Source organism: Simochromis diagramma, unplaced genomic scaffold (genome assembly GCF_900408965.1).
Source record: "Simochromis diagramma unplaced genomic scaffold, fSimDia1.1 OVJJ01000304.1, whole genome shotgun sequence".
Classification (NCBI taxonomy): Eukaryota; Metazoa; Chordata; class Actinopteri; order Cichliformes; family Cichlidae; genus Simochromis; species Simochromis diagramma.
In genome coordinates, this window is record NW_024387030.1 from 8347164 (window position 1) to 8360190 (window position 13027).

The 13027-nt window shown below is 39.8% G+C and overlaps 1 protein-coding gene and 1 non-coding gene across 2 annotated transcripts; both read right to left on the bottom strand.

The window, feature by feature from the left end:
* Positions 1 to 2017: 2017 nt before the first annotated feature.
* Positions 2018 to 2090, bottom strand: trnak-uuu. The gene has a single exon. It is a non-coding gene; the product is annotated as a tRNA-Lys (tRNA).
* Positions 2091 to 2394: 304 nt separating this feature from the next.
* atg9a (ATG9 autophagy related 9 homolog A (S. cerevisiae)) lies at positions 2395 to 12022 on the bottom strand. Its single transcript, XM_040042398.1, has 20 exons — positions 11847 to 12022; positions 11500 to 11555; positions 10516 to 10667; positions 10344 to 10387; positions 10174 to 10238; positions 9868 to 10017; positions 9134 to 9275; positions 8877 to 9017; positions 8642 to 8762; positions 8341 to 8516; positions 8120 to 8242; positions 7671 to 7858; positions 6852 to 7005; positions 5697 to 5876; positions 5368 to 5580; positions 5030 to 5253; positions 4811 to 4928; positions 4450 to 4720; positions 3904 to 4049; positions 2395 to 3809 (listed from the first exon to the last, which is right to left on the bottom strand). The coding sequence occupies exons 3-20, from the start codon at positions 10616 to 10618 to the stop codon at positions 3801 to 3803; spliced, it is 2568 nt and encodes an 855-aa protein (XP_039898332.1). The 5' UTR covers positions 10619 to 10667; positions 11500 to 11555; positions 11847 to 12022; the 3' UTR covers positions 2395 to 3800.
* Positions 12023 to 13027: the final 1005 nt, after the last annotated feature.

The window sequence follows — 13027 nt, forward strand, 5'->3', positions numbered from 1 at the left end:
ACTATATCCCAAATCCCATATACACCAAAATAAATTGAAAATGTGCAGTTTGATTTAATCTAGTGTTATATAGGTTATTTGAGTTTTAAGACAAGGAAACGGTATATATTTTTTAAATAAATTATTTATCCATGTGCTTCTTGTAGTATTTTTTTTTTTGCGAGATTTGTTAATTTGTAAAATTATTGGTTATATATGAGAAAAAGGACAAACCACACGATACTTTTGACAGGGGTGACGTTTCTTGGCACTGCAACTATCGCAGCACCCCGTGGCAAGGCAACTGCAACTTCCTTGGATTCTTCTCCTTCAGTCCTGCCCTGTAAAACAGTCATCACAAAGGGTGTGTAACAGCACTGCTTATATCATGTATAGCTACAGTATATGTTTGGTACTGTTTGACATAAAAATAAAATAAAATCAAAAAATAAAAAAAATAAAAAAACATGATGTAGCTGATGTTGACACAAAAAGCCCAGATTGATCAGACCATGATGCATGACATCATGCTCCAAGCCATACCTCCCATGTCCGTGGCCGTGTCATCACCTGGTGGGCTCAGTCACTGTGCTTTTCACACTACATTTCTCAAGCATGCAAATAGACACAAACACCTTGACACATAGAGACAAAGTGAAAAAATGGCTACACTGTTTACCAAATTGACATTTTTTCTCTCATTACTTCCAGGCAAGTTACCATGGATATCATGTTTGTAAGACCTGATTTCAAAATAAAGAGTGTGGCTGTGCATCAACATCAGCATCACTGCAGTCTTGCCCCTAGATCACCACAACTGCCTCCAATCAGCAAACCATACATGCTCACCAGCCACCAGGGGTGACGTTTCTCACTGCTCCACATGTAGAGACACTAACCTTCATCTTCCTTTGATAGACCCATGAATCCTCTCGGTGGTCCTCCTCTTTTCTCATCTCAGCCTTGCCTCTCTCTCAAACTTCGTCTTCAAGCCGCTTAACCTGAGCTGTCCCTCTGATATACTCATTTCTGGTCTTGTCCATTGTGGTTACTCCCGCTTAAAATCTTAACATCTTCAACTCTCCCACCAGCTTGTCCTGTCTTTTTGTCAGTGCCACCATCTCCATCACAGCAGGTCCTCAGTTCATGTCCTGCGCCATCTTCACGTACTTCTCTGCCACTCCTGACTTCCTCATGCAGTGCTATAGTTCCTCTCTTGGCACCCCATCGTATCTTGTTTTCTTTAGATCCACAAAGACCTAGTGCAGTCCCTTCTGACCTTCTCTGCACCTTCTCCATCATTACTCTCAAAGTAAACGTCACATCTGCTCTTTCCGAAGCCTGATTGTTGCTTGCCTGAGCGTCATCTCTCTTCTTAACCCAGCTTTAACAACTCATACACTTAAATTTGTGGTAAGGCTCATCAATGAAAAAGTACTTCTTCAAAGTTTTCAACACATTGTCTTCACTCATTCATACCAATTTTGTCTTTATAATTAATCACCCTAACCTGCTGCACATCCCTTCCAGCCAATTAATACAAGTTATTTTCTCCTTTCTCAGTGTCCATGCTCATATAAAACGTCCAACAAGCCTTTTTCCCCTTTGCCACCTCTCTCTTTGTTTTATACATCGCCTCCCAGGACATCTGGCTACTTGGAATGGTGACCATTCCATTTTTTCTTTGTTCTTCCTTTGCATATTTCCTCATTCTACACAGTCTCCTTGTCTTCTTTCATCTGTTCAGCACTGGATCCAAATGACTGATCTTAAGTAGACTTCTTTGAGAGAATAGATTTGCTGCACTTAGGAAAACTATCTTAAACAAAACTAATAAAAGGAGAAAAAACTGAGGCAACTTAGAAAAAACTGCTCAAAGCAGCTTGTAAGAACTATATGACTGAAGGTTTAAAACATACATACAGCTTTAAAATGGGTATGTCTGCTGCAGGGATGAATATCTTTCGTGTGTTCATTTTTGTCGAAGAGCAGAAATTAAACTTTTCGTCATTCTTCGTTCGAAGGGAAAAAAGACTGACGCCCGAACAGGGACTTGAACCCTGGACCCTCAGATTAAAAGTCTGATGCTCTACCGACTGAGCTATCCGGGCTCTGACGACAAGGCGCACAGGACACAATAAGAATTACAACCAGACTGAACGCCGCCAATTTATTTCACCAGTCTCACGAAACTTTTCTTTCAGCTTCCGTGATGTCAAGACGAAACGGCCGTTATGTTAGCAGCGAACTACGCTAGCAAGCTAAACTTAAGCTAGCGCTGCAGACAGCCTTTTGTAACTTCATGTATCCTAGAGCGACGTTAAAATACGAAAGGTTAGTCACCGTCAACCTACTCATCATAACACATTATAAACCGGATCATGTTTGTAGTTTGTTTTTCACTGCACACACAAACTCATTGCATCGTTTTTAATAGACGAATTTTCAGCTGTACAAATTGGTATTTTACAAGATTTATAATATAAACAAACAAAAACGCTAATCGCCTTCAAATTAACATTAATCACTACAGTCTCCATCGACAGTACTTCATCATCACCTTGGCACATCCCTTTGAAAAATAAAAATAATTTAACAATATGTGTACGAAAATATACAGATGCAAAACAATCCAAGTTAAGTGACACTCTGCATTAGCAACTTATTAAAGTGCATCATTCCCAGTGTAAAGACCTGGCTTATTGACATGGGGAACAGAGTGCTTCCATGCTCTGACTGGATATGGTAGAGTTTCTTGCTGTGCCATCAAGTTTGAACTCTCCAGAAGGATGAATATGTGATGTCCATGCACTTTGGGAGATTTTAGTATGGCAGAAGTCAATATTACATGCCTTGACAGCCTTGTTTTCCTACTGAACTATTAGTCTATAAGTCTGTTGACAAATATTTAAATGGGGGGAAAATGGGTGACATCAGATTTTAAAGTGTCTGCAAACACATCAAAATGGATTCAATATTCCCCTGGGCTGCTGTGAAATAACCTGATAACACAGTGCATGTTTGCATGCAGAACTCAAATCAGTACAATTCATTTTTTAAACAAACATCAATTTGTGCAAATGCATCCAGATTCCTGGGCTTTGGGACATTTTTAGAAAAATCTCCTGTAAAGCAATTAATGCAGAAAAGGGTTAAATTAAAAGATGATATGAAAAATATTATGTGAACTTTATAAGAGTTGAGATCTTCATACTTTTTTTCCAAGAGGCAAAATGCAAGCTGAAATGCAGAGTATATGGTATAATCCACACCCTGCTGCTATCAGTACAAGAACAAATATACACAATGAAAGTCTCTGTTTTTAACAGCATCTGTCTAAACACATTTCATTGTTATGGAGACATTCTTCATTTTCTTTATTTCATGTTATCATGTTTGCAAAAGTGGTCGACAGCACAGTCCGGACTGCTGTGGTCTGGTTTGGGCAAACTGTTTACTTTCCAGCAGTGCTTGGTGTTCACAAGCACTGTGTCTCCACAGCATACGCACTTTCATCCCACGTGATGTTAAATATGTGTAGTGTAATCTGATGTGCACAGTGGCTATTAGAAATAACTTGATCCTGAAGGTCCTCTTCTGATAAATATGTTTACTCCAAATGCCTGTTAAATATATCATTGATGTCGCAAAGTCACAAAGTATTCGAATGACCAAAGGCAATAACTATCTAAACCTGTTCAGATGGTTTTACTGCTTTTGCATTATGTCCGATCAGATGTTCAGTCCTGGAAAAGGGTCTGGATGAGGATCAATGTTGTGGGCTCTATAGAAGGACAGATACAGGTATTCACATGGCTTGATTATGTAACCTAAAGTGAGAGAAAGAACAAAATATTCATTTACTTGCAGTGAATACAGACAAATTAACATTCAATAGCACACACAGAAAGAAAGAGCATTCACCTTGTGTATGTGAGGAGGCATTTCATCCTCTAAACTCTCCTCTGGTAGTGGTTCATGGTGTCGTTGCGCTGTTTGACCATCCTCTGCCCATCCCCCCATTGGCACACGTGCTGACCTCACTATCTTTACCCCTGTACCAAACGGGTCTTCAAAACAAACAGACAGGTAGTCAAGATTTAACACACTTCTGTGACTTCTCCACAACTGGCTTCTTTTTTGAGTCGCCTCCTTATGGCCTTTTGAAAGGATGCAGGTTTAAAGCACTTTGCATCAGCTTTCTTTTCAATTCCAGACTCTACATCTATCTTTTTTATACAGTCTATAAGTAGAACTGAAGAATTACAGTATTTCCAGTGCAGGCAAATTTTCACATTAGTCCTGACACAGCTCCCACACCTCTTCCTAAAATGAACACATTTCCTTAAAGTTTATTAATTTATATTTCCATTCATTGTAATAATGCTACTGCAAAAGTAAAGATTTATTATAATAACCTTAAAATTAATAACATTAAAAAGAATACCAAGCAACCAAAAACATAGATACCAGTTGTAGGTCCACTGTGGTGTCTCTGACTGCTGCTCTGTGCTGTTGGCCTCTCCTGGCCCAGAGCGGTGCTGCTGGTGGCTGAAGCTGAAGTGGGAATGGCACTAGGACTGGGAACTGTGGTGGGGAAAGTGTGCGATCGAGGAAAATTTCTTGAATGGGGAATGGGTTCGCTCCTTACTTCATCTGGGATGCTGTCGCTGCTTTCGTCGCTCTCCTGTCTGTGCCAAGTGTGGCGGGACATCTCGCCACGAGACTGCTGTTTATGGAGCTTCGGAATAAAAGCGAGAAAGATGAGGATGGATAAAGATGGATGAGATCTGTGAAATATTCATAATACCTCTGTTATGCACGCACATACCTCATGCATATAAAGTGCATGGATGCTCATCTCAGTGGAGGCATACTCTGATAGGACCAAACTTGTAAGCTGACCTTCCCATGCGCTGCTGCCTGAGCTCACAGTTCGAGCGTCGGTCCTACCGGAGGAGAGAACAAATGTGGAGAAAATTGGACACAAGGAAATGGCAAAGAGAAGGAGAACATGAGTTTAGTATAACTGAAAGAGTATCTTTCCTACCCTGAGCCTGCCATTGTTCTGCTAGTATGGCCAGCAGCCCTGTGAGCTGCACTTAAGCTGCCTCTCAAGTGGAGGCTGCTGCTAATTGGTGAAAGAGAGCGTAAGGCGGACCCCCCATCGTTTATGCCAGCTGCTGCATGATTTGCTAAAGAAATATCCCGGTCAAAATGAACTGAGGCCAGTGTGGAGGGACCTGTCAAGAGGTTTGCAATGAGACTCCGTGGCTAAAAAAGAAAGAAAAGACAACAGAGAAAATCAATTTTTACCAGTGAAAATGTAATTACATTAATTAATCACCACTTTCATACTTGGGTATGCATGGTAGTTGATCAGCCTACCTCAGACTCTGACAGAGACATTGGATGTGTGTCTGAAGGAGCCCCTGTGGCTTCTCTGTGAACTCTTTCTTTCAACTGGCTGATAAAGTGTGTGGTCTCTCGAGGAGGCTGCCATTGGGGGTTAGTGATGGCAAAGTGCATCAGCGATAACTCCGTCTTCCCATCCTCTGCCTGCTGATAGATAGATGCCTCTGTCTTCCCCTCTGACATCCACTACAAAGGGAGGATTAATTATCAATCAATAACACCACATAGTTTATACATAAACACTTTGTGTTTACATCTACATATTTAGTCATAAAATTGGCTGTGTTGTGACAGTCTCTCACCGCAGGGTGTCCATGCTGCCTAATGTCCATCTGAGCAAAGGAGCAGGTGTCTCCCACCCCAACCACCTCCACAGTGAAGTTTCTGAAGAAGTCAATGATCTCCAAAGACTTTCTCCTTAGACAGAAGATGAGGATGATGGGAGTCACCACTGGACTTAACAGCTCCTCTAGAATAAACACCTGGAGGAAAACAAAGCGTAAACTGCACACTGAAAACGAGGAAAGTGTTATGCTAAATTTATTCTTTTTGAACACATTCAAATTTAAACTTCAACGTTGCTTTCAGCACTAAAAATCTTCAAGGGAAGAGTAAATTACTCCTAACAAGCAGTGATAATATGCTCCTCAGCATGGGACTAAAGACCCCCACAGTCAATAGCTAGAATCTGCTAATTTTCCAATCCCTACGAGACATGAATGCAAATGACAGTGATTGTGAAGCTCACTATTAGCGGTGGGTGGTGTGTGTATTCAGGCCATAGTCTCTGGTAATTAACAGCTAAATAGCAGAAAATCTTCAGAAGCCTTTCATGGTAAAAAGAAAGTGCACCTTCTCTCAGTTCTAAGATTTTACATATCAGGAAGTAATAAAAATAATCTGGGCCTCAGCAAGTCTTAAAATGAGGTAACTTTAGATGAGCTACAAAAACACGGGATATTACACCATGTCATTATTTATTTAACATAAACAAAGCTAAAATGCAGGAGGAGTGTATGAATACCCATGTGCTCCCTTATTGCTTCCATATCACTTAAAAGGGTAAGCGGCAGCCAAGTGCTGCTAATCAAATGCACTTGATTGATCATAAGCAAGCGTGAGCGCCTGAATGTTTCTGTATTCCAAAGTATTCTAGCGTCAAATATGAGGTTTCAAGCTAAAGCTCGTCCCTTGTAACAGGCCATAGTTCCCAAACACACCAGCAAATCTACAAAAGAATGGCTGGAAAAAGCATGTGTTAAAAGGCCTTTATCATGGCAGAGGTAAGCAGGAGCAGAACATGTGTACATACCGGTAATTTGTTTTTTTAAAAAACAATGATTGGCTTCCATTAATTGTCCTTCAGTCAGTTTTCAGGTAATGACATGTTCAGTGTATAATTTGAAAAAATAAATGCATTTAGAAAGGTTTATTCATAGTTAAGTTTCTGTACTCACTGCTTTGTACTGGAACAGCTGGGAGAACTGGTCTCGGGTCTCGTATCTGTGTGCATTGCCTTGCCAGTGATCAGGCATGTAGTGGATATGAGCCAGAATGACCCGCAACAGCTGCTCAGGGCAGAACACCATATGTTTATCAGGAATAAATGACCTGTAGAGAAAGAAAGACAAGTGGTGGAGACGGTCTTTTTTCCCCACATTTACTGAGATATGTATGATGACACAAAGCTTTGGAAAACAGATGCATATTAGACAAGAATGAACTGTTTAAGTAAAGTAAAAGTGGATATTTTTAAAAAATTATTAATTTCATTCATAATAAACTACACATATGCATAGTTTTTTTTCAGTGTTTTGGATGGCTGAAAGCGCAAAATAATTAACTGTGTCAAATTAACTTTTGGAATTCAGATGTAAAAGAGCCAGAAGCTGCTTAACGCAAGGAATCCCTCTTCCTTGCATAAGTAGGAAGAAGAACGAGATGCAAAAGAGCATTAAAGGGATTACAACTATGAGTAGCTTTAAAAGGGCAATAAAGAAATGGCTCGGGGTTAATGGTTGATATTCTACATGATGAGATTTGGGTCCTATAGTCTTAGTTTGTAGCAGATGTATGCAATTTAATTTACAATATTGTTAGGTATTTTATATATTTATAAAGTTTCATTTAGTTTTACACAGCTGGACTGATTAGCGGTTTCTTGCTATTCTGCTTTCTACCCTTTATTTTACTTTTCTTCTCCACTGAACACATTTAAATTTAGGTTTTTATCTTATTCAGACTTCCCATTAAATTATTTCACCATCAGTCCTTACCTGCAGATTGTGATACACACTCCAAGGAGTGTGATTGATGAGAGCACATGCTCCACTGCAAGAACGTCCTCATCATAGATGGTCAGGGCGATGAGAACGGCCAAAAGAGACCCGGCGAAAAATGCCACATTTTTGGCAACCACTGTGAGCAGTGGTGAAAGGAAACAGTTCATATACTTGGATGCAGCCTGAATGAAACAGGAACAGAGTACAAAGAAGAGGAAGAAAGGAGGAGGAAATGGGGTTGATTATTAACTCTACAGGCAATGAATGAGAAGCACCAGAAAAATCTTTTTCCTTGCTCTTATCTACAGGAAAAATCCCAATTGGTCTCATATATTTACAGATTTGCCAGATTTACGGATTAGCCTTTATAATCATAGCTTTTACAAAATAAGAAGGTAGGTATGAGCATCAAAGATGTGCAGGAGATGAGTTGGTGCACTGACCTTGTAGCCTTTGCTGAGGCGTGACATGAGCTCGTGGTCCAGCTCATTGAAATGACGCAGATAACATCGACCATACAGAGACCAGCATCTCGCCCCCAGAGAGCCAGGCTCTCGCTTGATCACCTACATACAAACACAGATAAAAAAACAAAACAAAGCACTGTCGTCACTATTAAATGCAAAAGGAAATGGCTTAGTTAATTCATATGTAAACCATTTACCTCAGTATAACTGAAAAAGGCATAAAGGATCTGCCACACAAGAATGACTGGACACAGCAGCAGATTTGCAATGCCGATCCACAGGATACGAGAGGCTAGCCTGTCTGCAAGCTCAAGCCTGTTCCCTCCCCTCTTATACTCCTGTTTCAGACTCCACTCGTTCTCAAACAGGGAGCCTGCAGGAATGAAAACAATCAAAATCAGCAGAGTTTAAATAAAGGTTTCTTCTCATAAACAGATCAATTACTTACACAGGATATAACTCGTATACAAAAGCACACATGCATAACTGATGACAGACCTGGTCCCCAAAAGAAGATGAGCTCAAAGTTGTATTTGAGACCCCGAGTATAAAACACGTACTCCCCAAGTACAGGAAGTCGAAATCGCACAGGAAGGAGTGATTTATTCACCATGGCAACCTAGAGAAGTACAGGAAGAAAGGTTTGGTTTGAGGTTACATCATTTTGTTATGTCTGAAAGGAAGTGTTCATCCACCAAAATCTTTAATAACATTTCACTGCAAATATACAAACCATGTAATTCTTAAAGCGGAGGATGCGGTGGTAAATGTCCAGCTCTGTCAGCTCCTTTTTATGGATGCAGATCTGATGTTCCTTCTGGATCTCAACAATCCTGGCCTGAACCTCCTGCCACGTTGCATAGGGGAGCTCTGACTGAAGCACAAAAGCACTATAAAGCTTAGGAATTGGGCTTTATTCTTGGCAAAAATAACAGACATTGTTAGGGGTTTCTAATGTCAACAGGACAAACTGTCCCACAAAAAACTCACCATGGTCATTTTAAGGGCGTTGATGTAGAAGGATCGGATCTCCCAATAACAGCACACATTGTAGATGAATTTAAAGAGCCGATGTAGCCAAAACACCCCGGAGATTATCAGCACAAAGATCACAAATGCATTGTTTCGGATTCTGTAGACCAAAAGACATGTTATTATTTACCAGTATTGAAGCAGTGCTTCAACAAAATGTCATATTTATCAGAAAAATAAAGAAAACTGGAGGCTTTATTTTACAATATTTTCTGAAGATAATATAGTGAAGATTTAAGGTAGACTTAAAGTGGACCTTTTATGTTTTCCTCATTTTCTGTCTGGATTCTCATATCTAAAATGGTCAAAACATCAGCATGTAAACATAAACCTCAGACTGCTCTAAAAGCTTGATGTCAGATATTCTATTTTAATCTAGTCTCTGTATGACATCATTTAGGGCAGATGTCCTTGACATGGTCATCTCAGCCACACAAAGCCATGGCTGTGAGTATAGATGCCCCACCCACCTGCTGTTAAATCTTCTGTTTGAGGTGTTGCAACCAATCAGAAAAAGTTGTCTCAAAGATAGAGGGACTAAAATGTGTAGTTTAAGGCAGTCAATAAACTAAGGGGCTCCACCAAGCACAGCATACGGTAAATATTATTATTGTTTTGAACTACAGCTGGAGCACTGTCTATGCAAAAAACACCATAAGGACATTTTAACAAATACAGAGTCTTAGACTCACCTTGCACTGCAGACATCCACTGGGAGGAATGCATCTGGCAAGGTGACTTTAGATGAATCGGTGTGATTTACAAACTTGTTGGCAAAGAGGACGTCATAATCCACACAGTTAGCAAGGAATACTGTAAAGCCAACCACAAACAGCAACTGACTGCATAGAGAAAGAAAGCGAGCGGTGCCAGGTAAAGAAGAAAGACAGGAAGAAATAGAAAATATGAAGACAAACATAAGACAAAGTATACTCTACAGATAAAAGTTAATGTTATATTTGCTGAAAAATACAACTTGTGATGAAGAGAATACATACACCAGCTCAAAGATCTCTCCGAGCAGCATACAAGTGAATCCATTCTTTTGATGCAGATTATAGACGTAATAAGTGTTAAGGAATATCCTAAATCCATCTGCGGTAAGAAAGTGCAGCGCAATTCAGAATGTGGTGAGCAAGAAATGTGCCAAAATTATTTCAAAGGATATTCTCTGGAAGAACAGGTCCAGGTTTTCTATGTGGTGCCATTGAGCTGCAAAAGAGTTGTTTCCAGTTAGTGACATTGTTATTCTGAGGCATCACTGTGAATATAAGACAAAAGGGGCATGCGTTTTTGAAAAAGTCTTATATTTGTTTGTGATTTGTGCACATGTATCATACATTTAACTCCTTCAGGCACATGCATCAACAGGTTCTCCTCTCCCGGGGGAGAGTCGCTGTATGATGCCTCCAGGCGCTGGTATTCTGTGTCAAAGTGCGCCATACCGACAGCAGCTTCAGTCTCACCGAGTTGTCAAACTTGCTGCTACAGACTGTAGAAAGGAGGGGAGAGAGTTATGGCTCTAAATTTTAAAGAACGTGACCAGGTTTCACTGCTAAGTTCCATTTTCTGCATAAATATCACTGCATATGTACGACCACACCTCCTATCTTGGTTAAAGATCAACTAAATTTGAGACCCATACATTATAGAAAACACGCTATACAGGTTACAACATCCACAAAGTCCACCAGAATTAACCTCAAGTATAACTCTTTATTGGTTTATTCATTATTGACTGTACAGATAAATGCCATTTTTGCTGACCCTTCGGAAGGAAGGCCAAAGGTCAGGATCACAGACAGAAGATGAATGTAGGTACTTACTCGGGAATTCAAAACTAGGTCTACTGGTCAAAATGCACTCTGTTTACATGATACATGTTGGAAGCAGATAAAATTTGGCCTAAAGTGCATATATAAAATATGTCCATAGAGCAGATAGGGCAATATCTTTATGCATTAGATACCAGCAACAATTTTAGAATGTCTGAATGCGACACAAAGTAATAAATATACCCGAATGACCAAGTAAAACCAAACAAAAGCACAGTCCTCCAAGCTTTGGTCTGACTATTGTGTTACAGCCGTGACACCAACGCCCAAAGCCCCCAGAAAACCCCACAAAAATTACATGAAAAGAAGACCAACACTCCTCATGACGTAAGAAAGACTTATTTTACATGTAAGCTGTTCCTTATCACACGATAAACAACACATTGTGGTGTAATGGCTTTGCTTATAGGTAGCTTATAAGAGGCCCCTAAAAATACACCAAGAAAAAATATAGACATATCTATGACAGGAAATACGAAATATACATACCCCCATTCCAGTACAACACGCCCCGAACTGGTATGGTGTTTGCTGAACATATCCCGCTGTAAAAAAGAAAAAAAAAAAAGGAGGAGCAGTTTTCTGTGAGCCTTTCTCCTGCTTGTCTTATCTAAAACCACAACAAACCGCTTGGACAGAGAATTAAGCAGTATTTCGTCAGAAGGGGTCAACAAACACGTCTGCACATGTTTACACTCGCTTGTAAGTAAACCGTAATTAGCTTGAAGCTAAAATAGGAGAAGCGAATCAGGTGTTGTTGTTGTCGTGGTTTGACAGCAAAGGCCTGACTCCCAAAAAAATGTCCCCCCCCGTCTCTCGCATCATCTTATCCTTACCGTTTGTGTCTTGAGCCTCCGCTGTGTCCGGCCGCAAGAGTGAATCGCCTGAAATTTTTTAAAGAAGCGTTTTATTTTCGTTTTCTCGTCTTTACATATCAAAGTCAGAGGTAAGCCAGTTTCATTTTCGAAACAGCTAGCCGTCTGGAGTCCGTCACCGCGGAGTGAAGGGTATCTTGTCCAATAAGAAACGGAATTCTCTCATGGCATAACGTCAGCCAATCGGATTTCCCTAGAGGCAGGCTCATACTGACACGGCCTATCTAAACGATTCACCATGTAGTCAACGTGCTCTAATTAAATGGCTGATTACTACCACCGTCTGGCCGTTTAAAGTAGAGTCATGCTGTGATATTTTTTTCATTTATTCTTTCAATTGTATATTCTATACAATAAAATTTAATACATAAAAATATACAGTGCCCATATGTATGTGTTTGTGCAGAAAAACAATACACGTACATAAATGAAACCCAATCAATGGTTAACAACTGTATTAGAACAACTGTCATTAAATGTCAATCAAAATTAGTAATAATAAACAAAATCACTACTAGCAGCAGTTCGTTTAAGACAATTCTACCTTTCCTTGAAGTTAACGTTAGCAGGTTGTGGTCAGAGTGTGATTTGATCCTCATAACCTGATAAAGAAATACATAAAGCTGCCCACCTGGTTTTAGCTGCATGCAGTTTTACTAAAGAGAAACGTTTAAGGTATCTTCAAAAATGAAAGCCATAATTCGGGTTTCCGTATGAATTTCCATTTTTAGCAATAATAATATGACTGAGAGCAAATCAGTGCAAGGTTTTCTAACTTTGTTAGTCAAGCAGATTCTGACTCTTATTTTCTTAAATTATTTTTTAGCATTAATTCAGAAGTTATGACATGTTTTGTTAACCATACTAAATTAATAACAGGCTCCTAAAGCTGCTGTTAAAGCTAAATGAGATGAGGTGAAAGAGCTGACTCCACACTGACTTCCACAAAGACCACGCTTTGCAAAGCCAAGCTCACCTTCTGTCGCTCTCGTGGCTGCCATGAATATTCATGCATAATTGTTAAGCCTCTAGAGTGACAGCTGGGCTTTTGTTCAGTGCATGTGTCATTAGTTACACTGTTAACACCAGTGCTTGTGTGCGTGTGTGTTTAACTTAATAATGACAGATTCATTAACCAATGT

What these genes read in the sequence shown, in the direction of transcription:
- atg9a (XM_040042398.1), bottom strand. Translation starts at nt 10,618, where the DNA reads ATGGCGCACTTTGACACAGAATACCAGCGCCTGGAGGCATCATACAGC. An exon ending in TGGACCTGTTCTTCCAGAGA is followed by an intron (nt 10,239 to 10,343) that starts ATATCCTTTGAA and finishes AACACTTATTAC; the next exon opens with GTCTATAATCTGCATCAAAA. An exon ending in GTGGATGTCTGCAGTGCAAG is followed by an intron (nt 9,276 to 9,867) that starts GTGAGTCTAAGA and finishes TTTGGTCTACAG; the next exon opens with AATCCGAAACAATGCATTTG.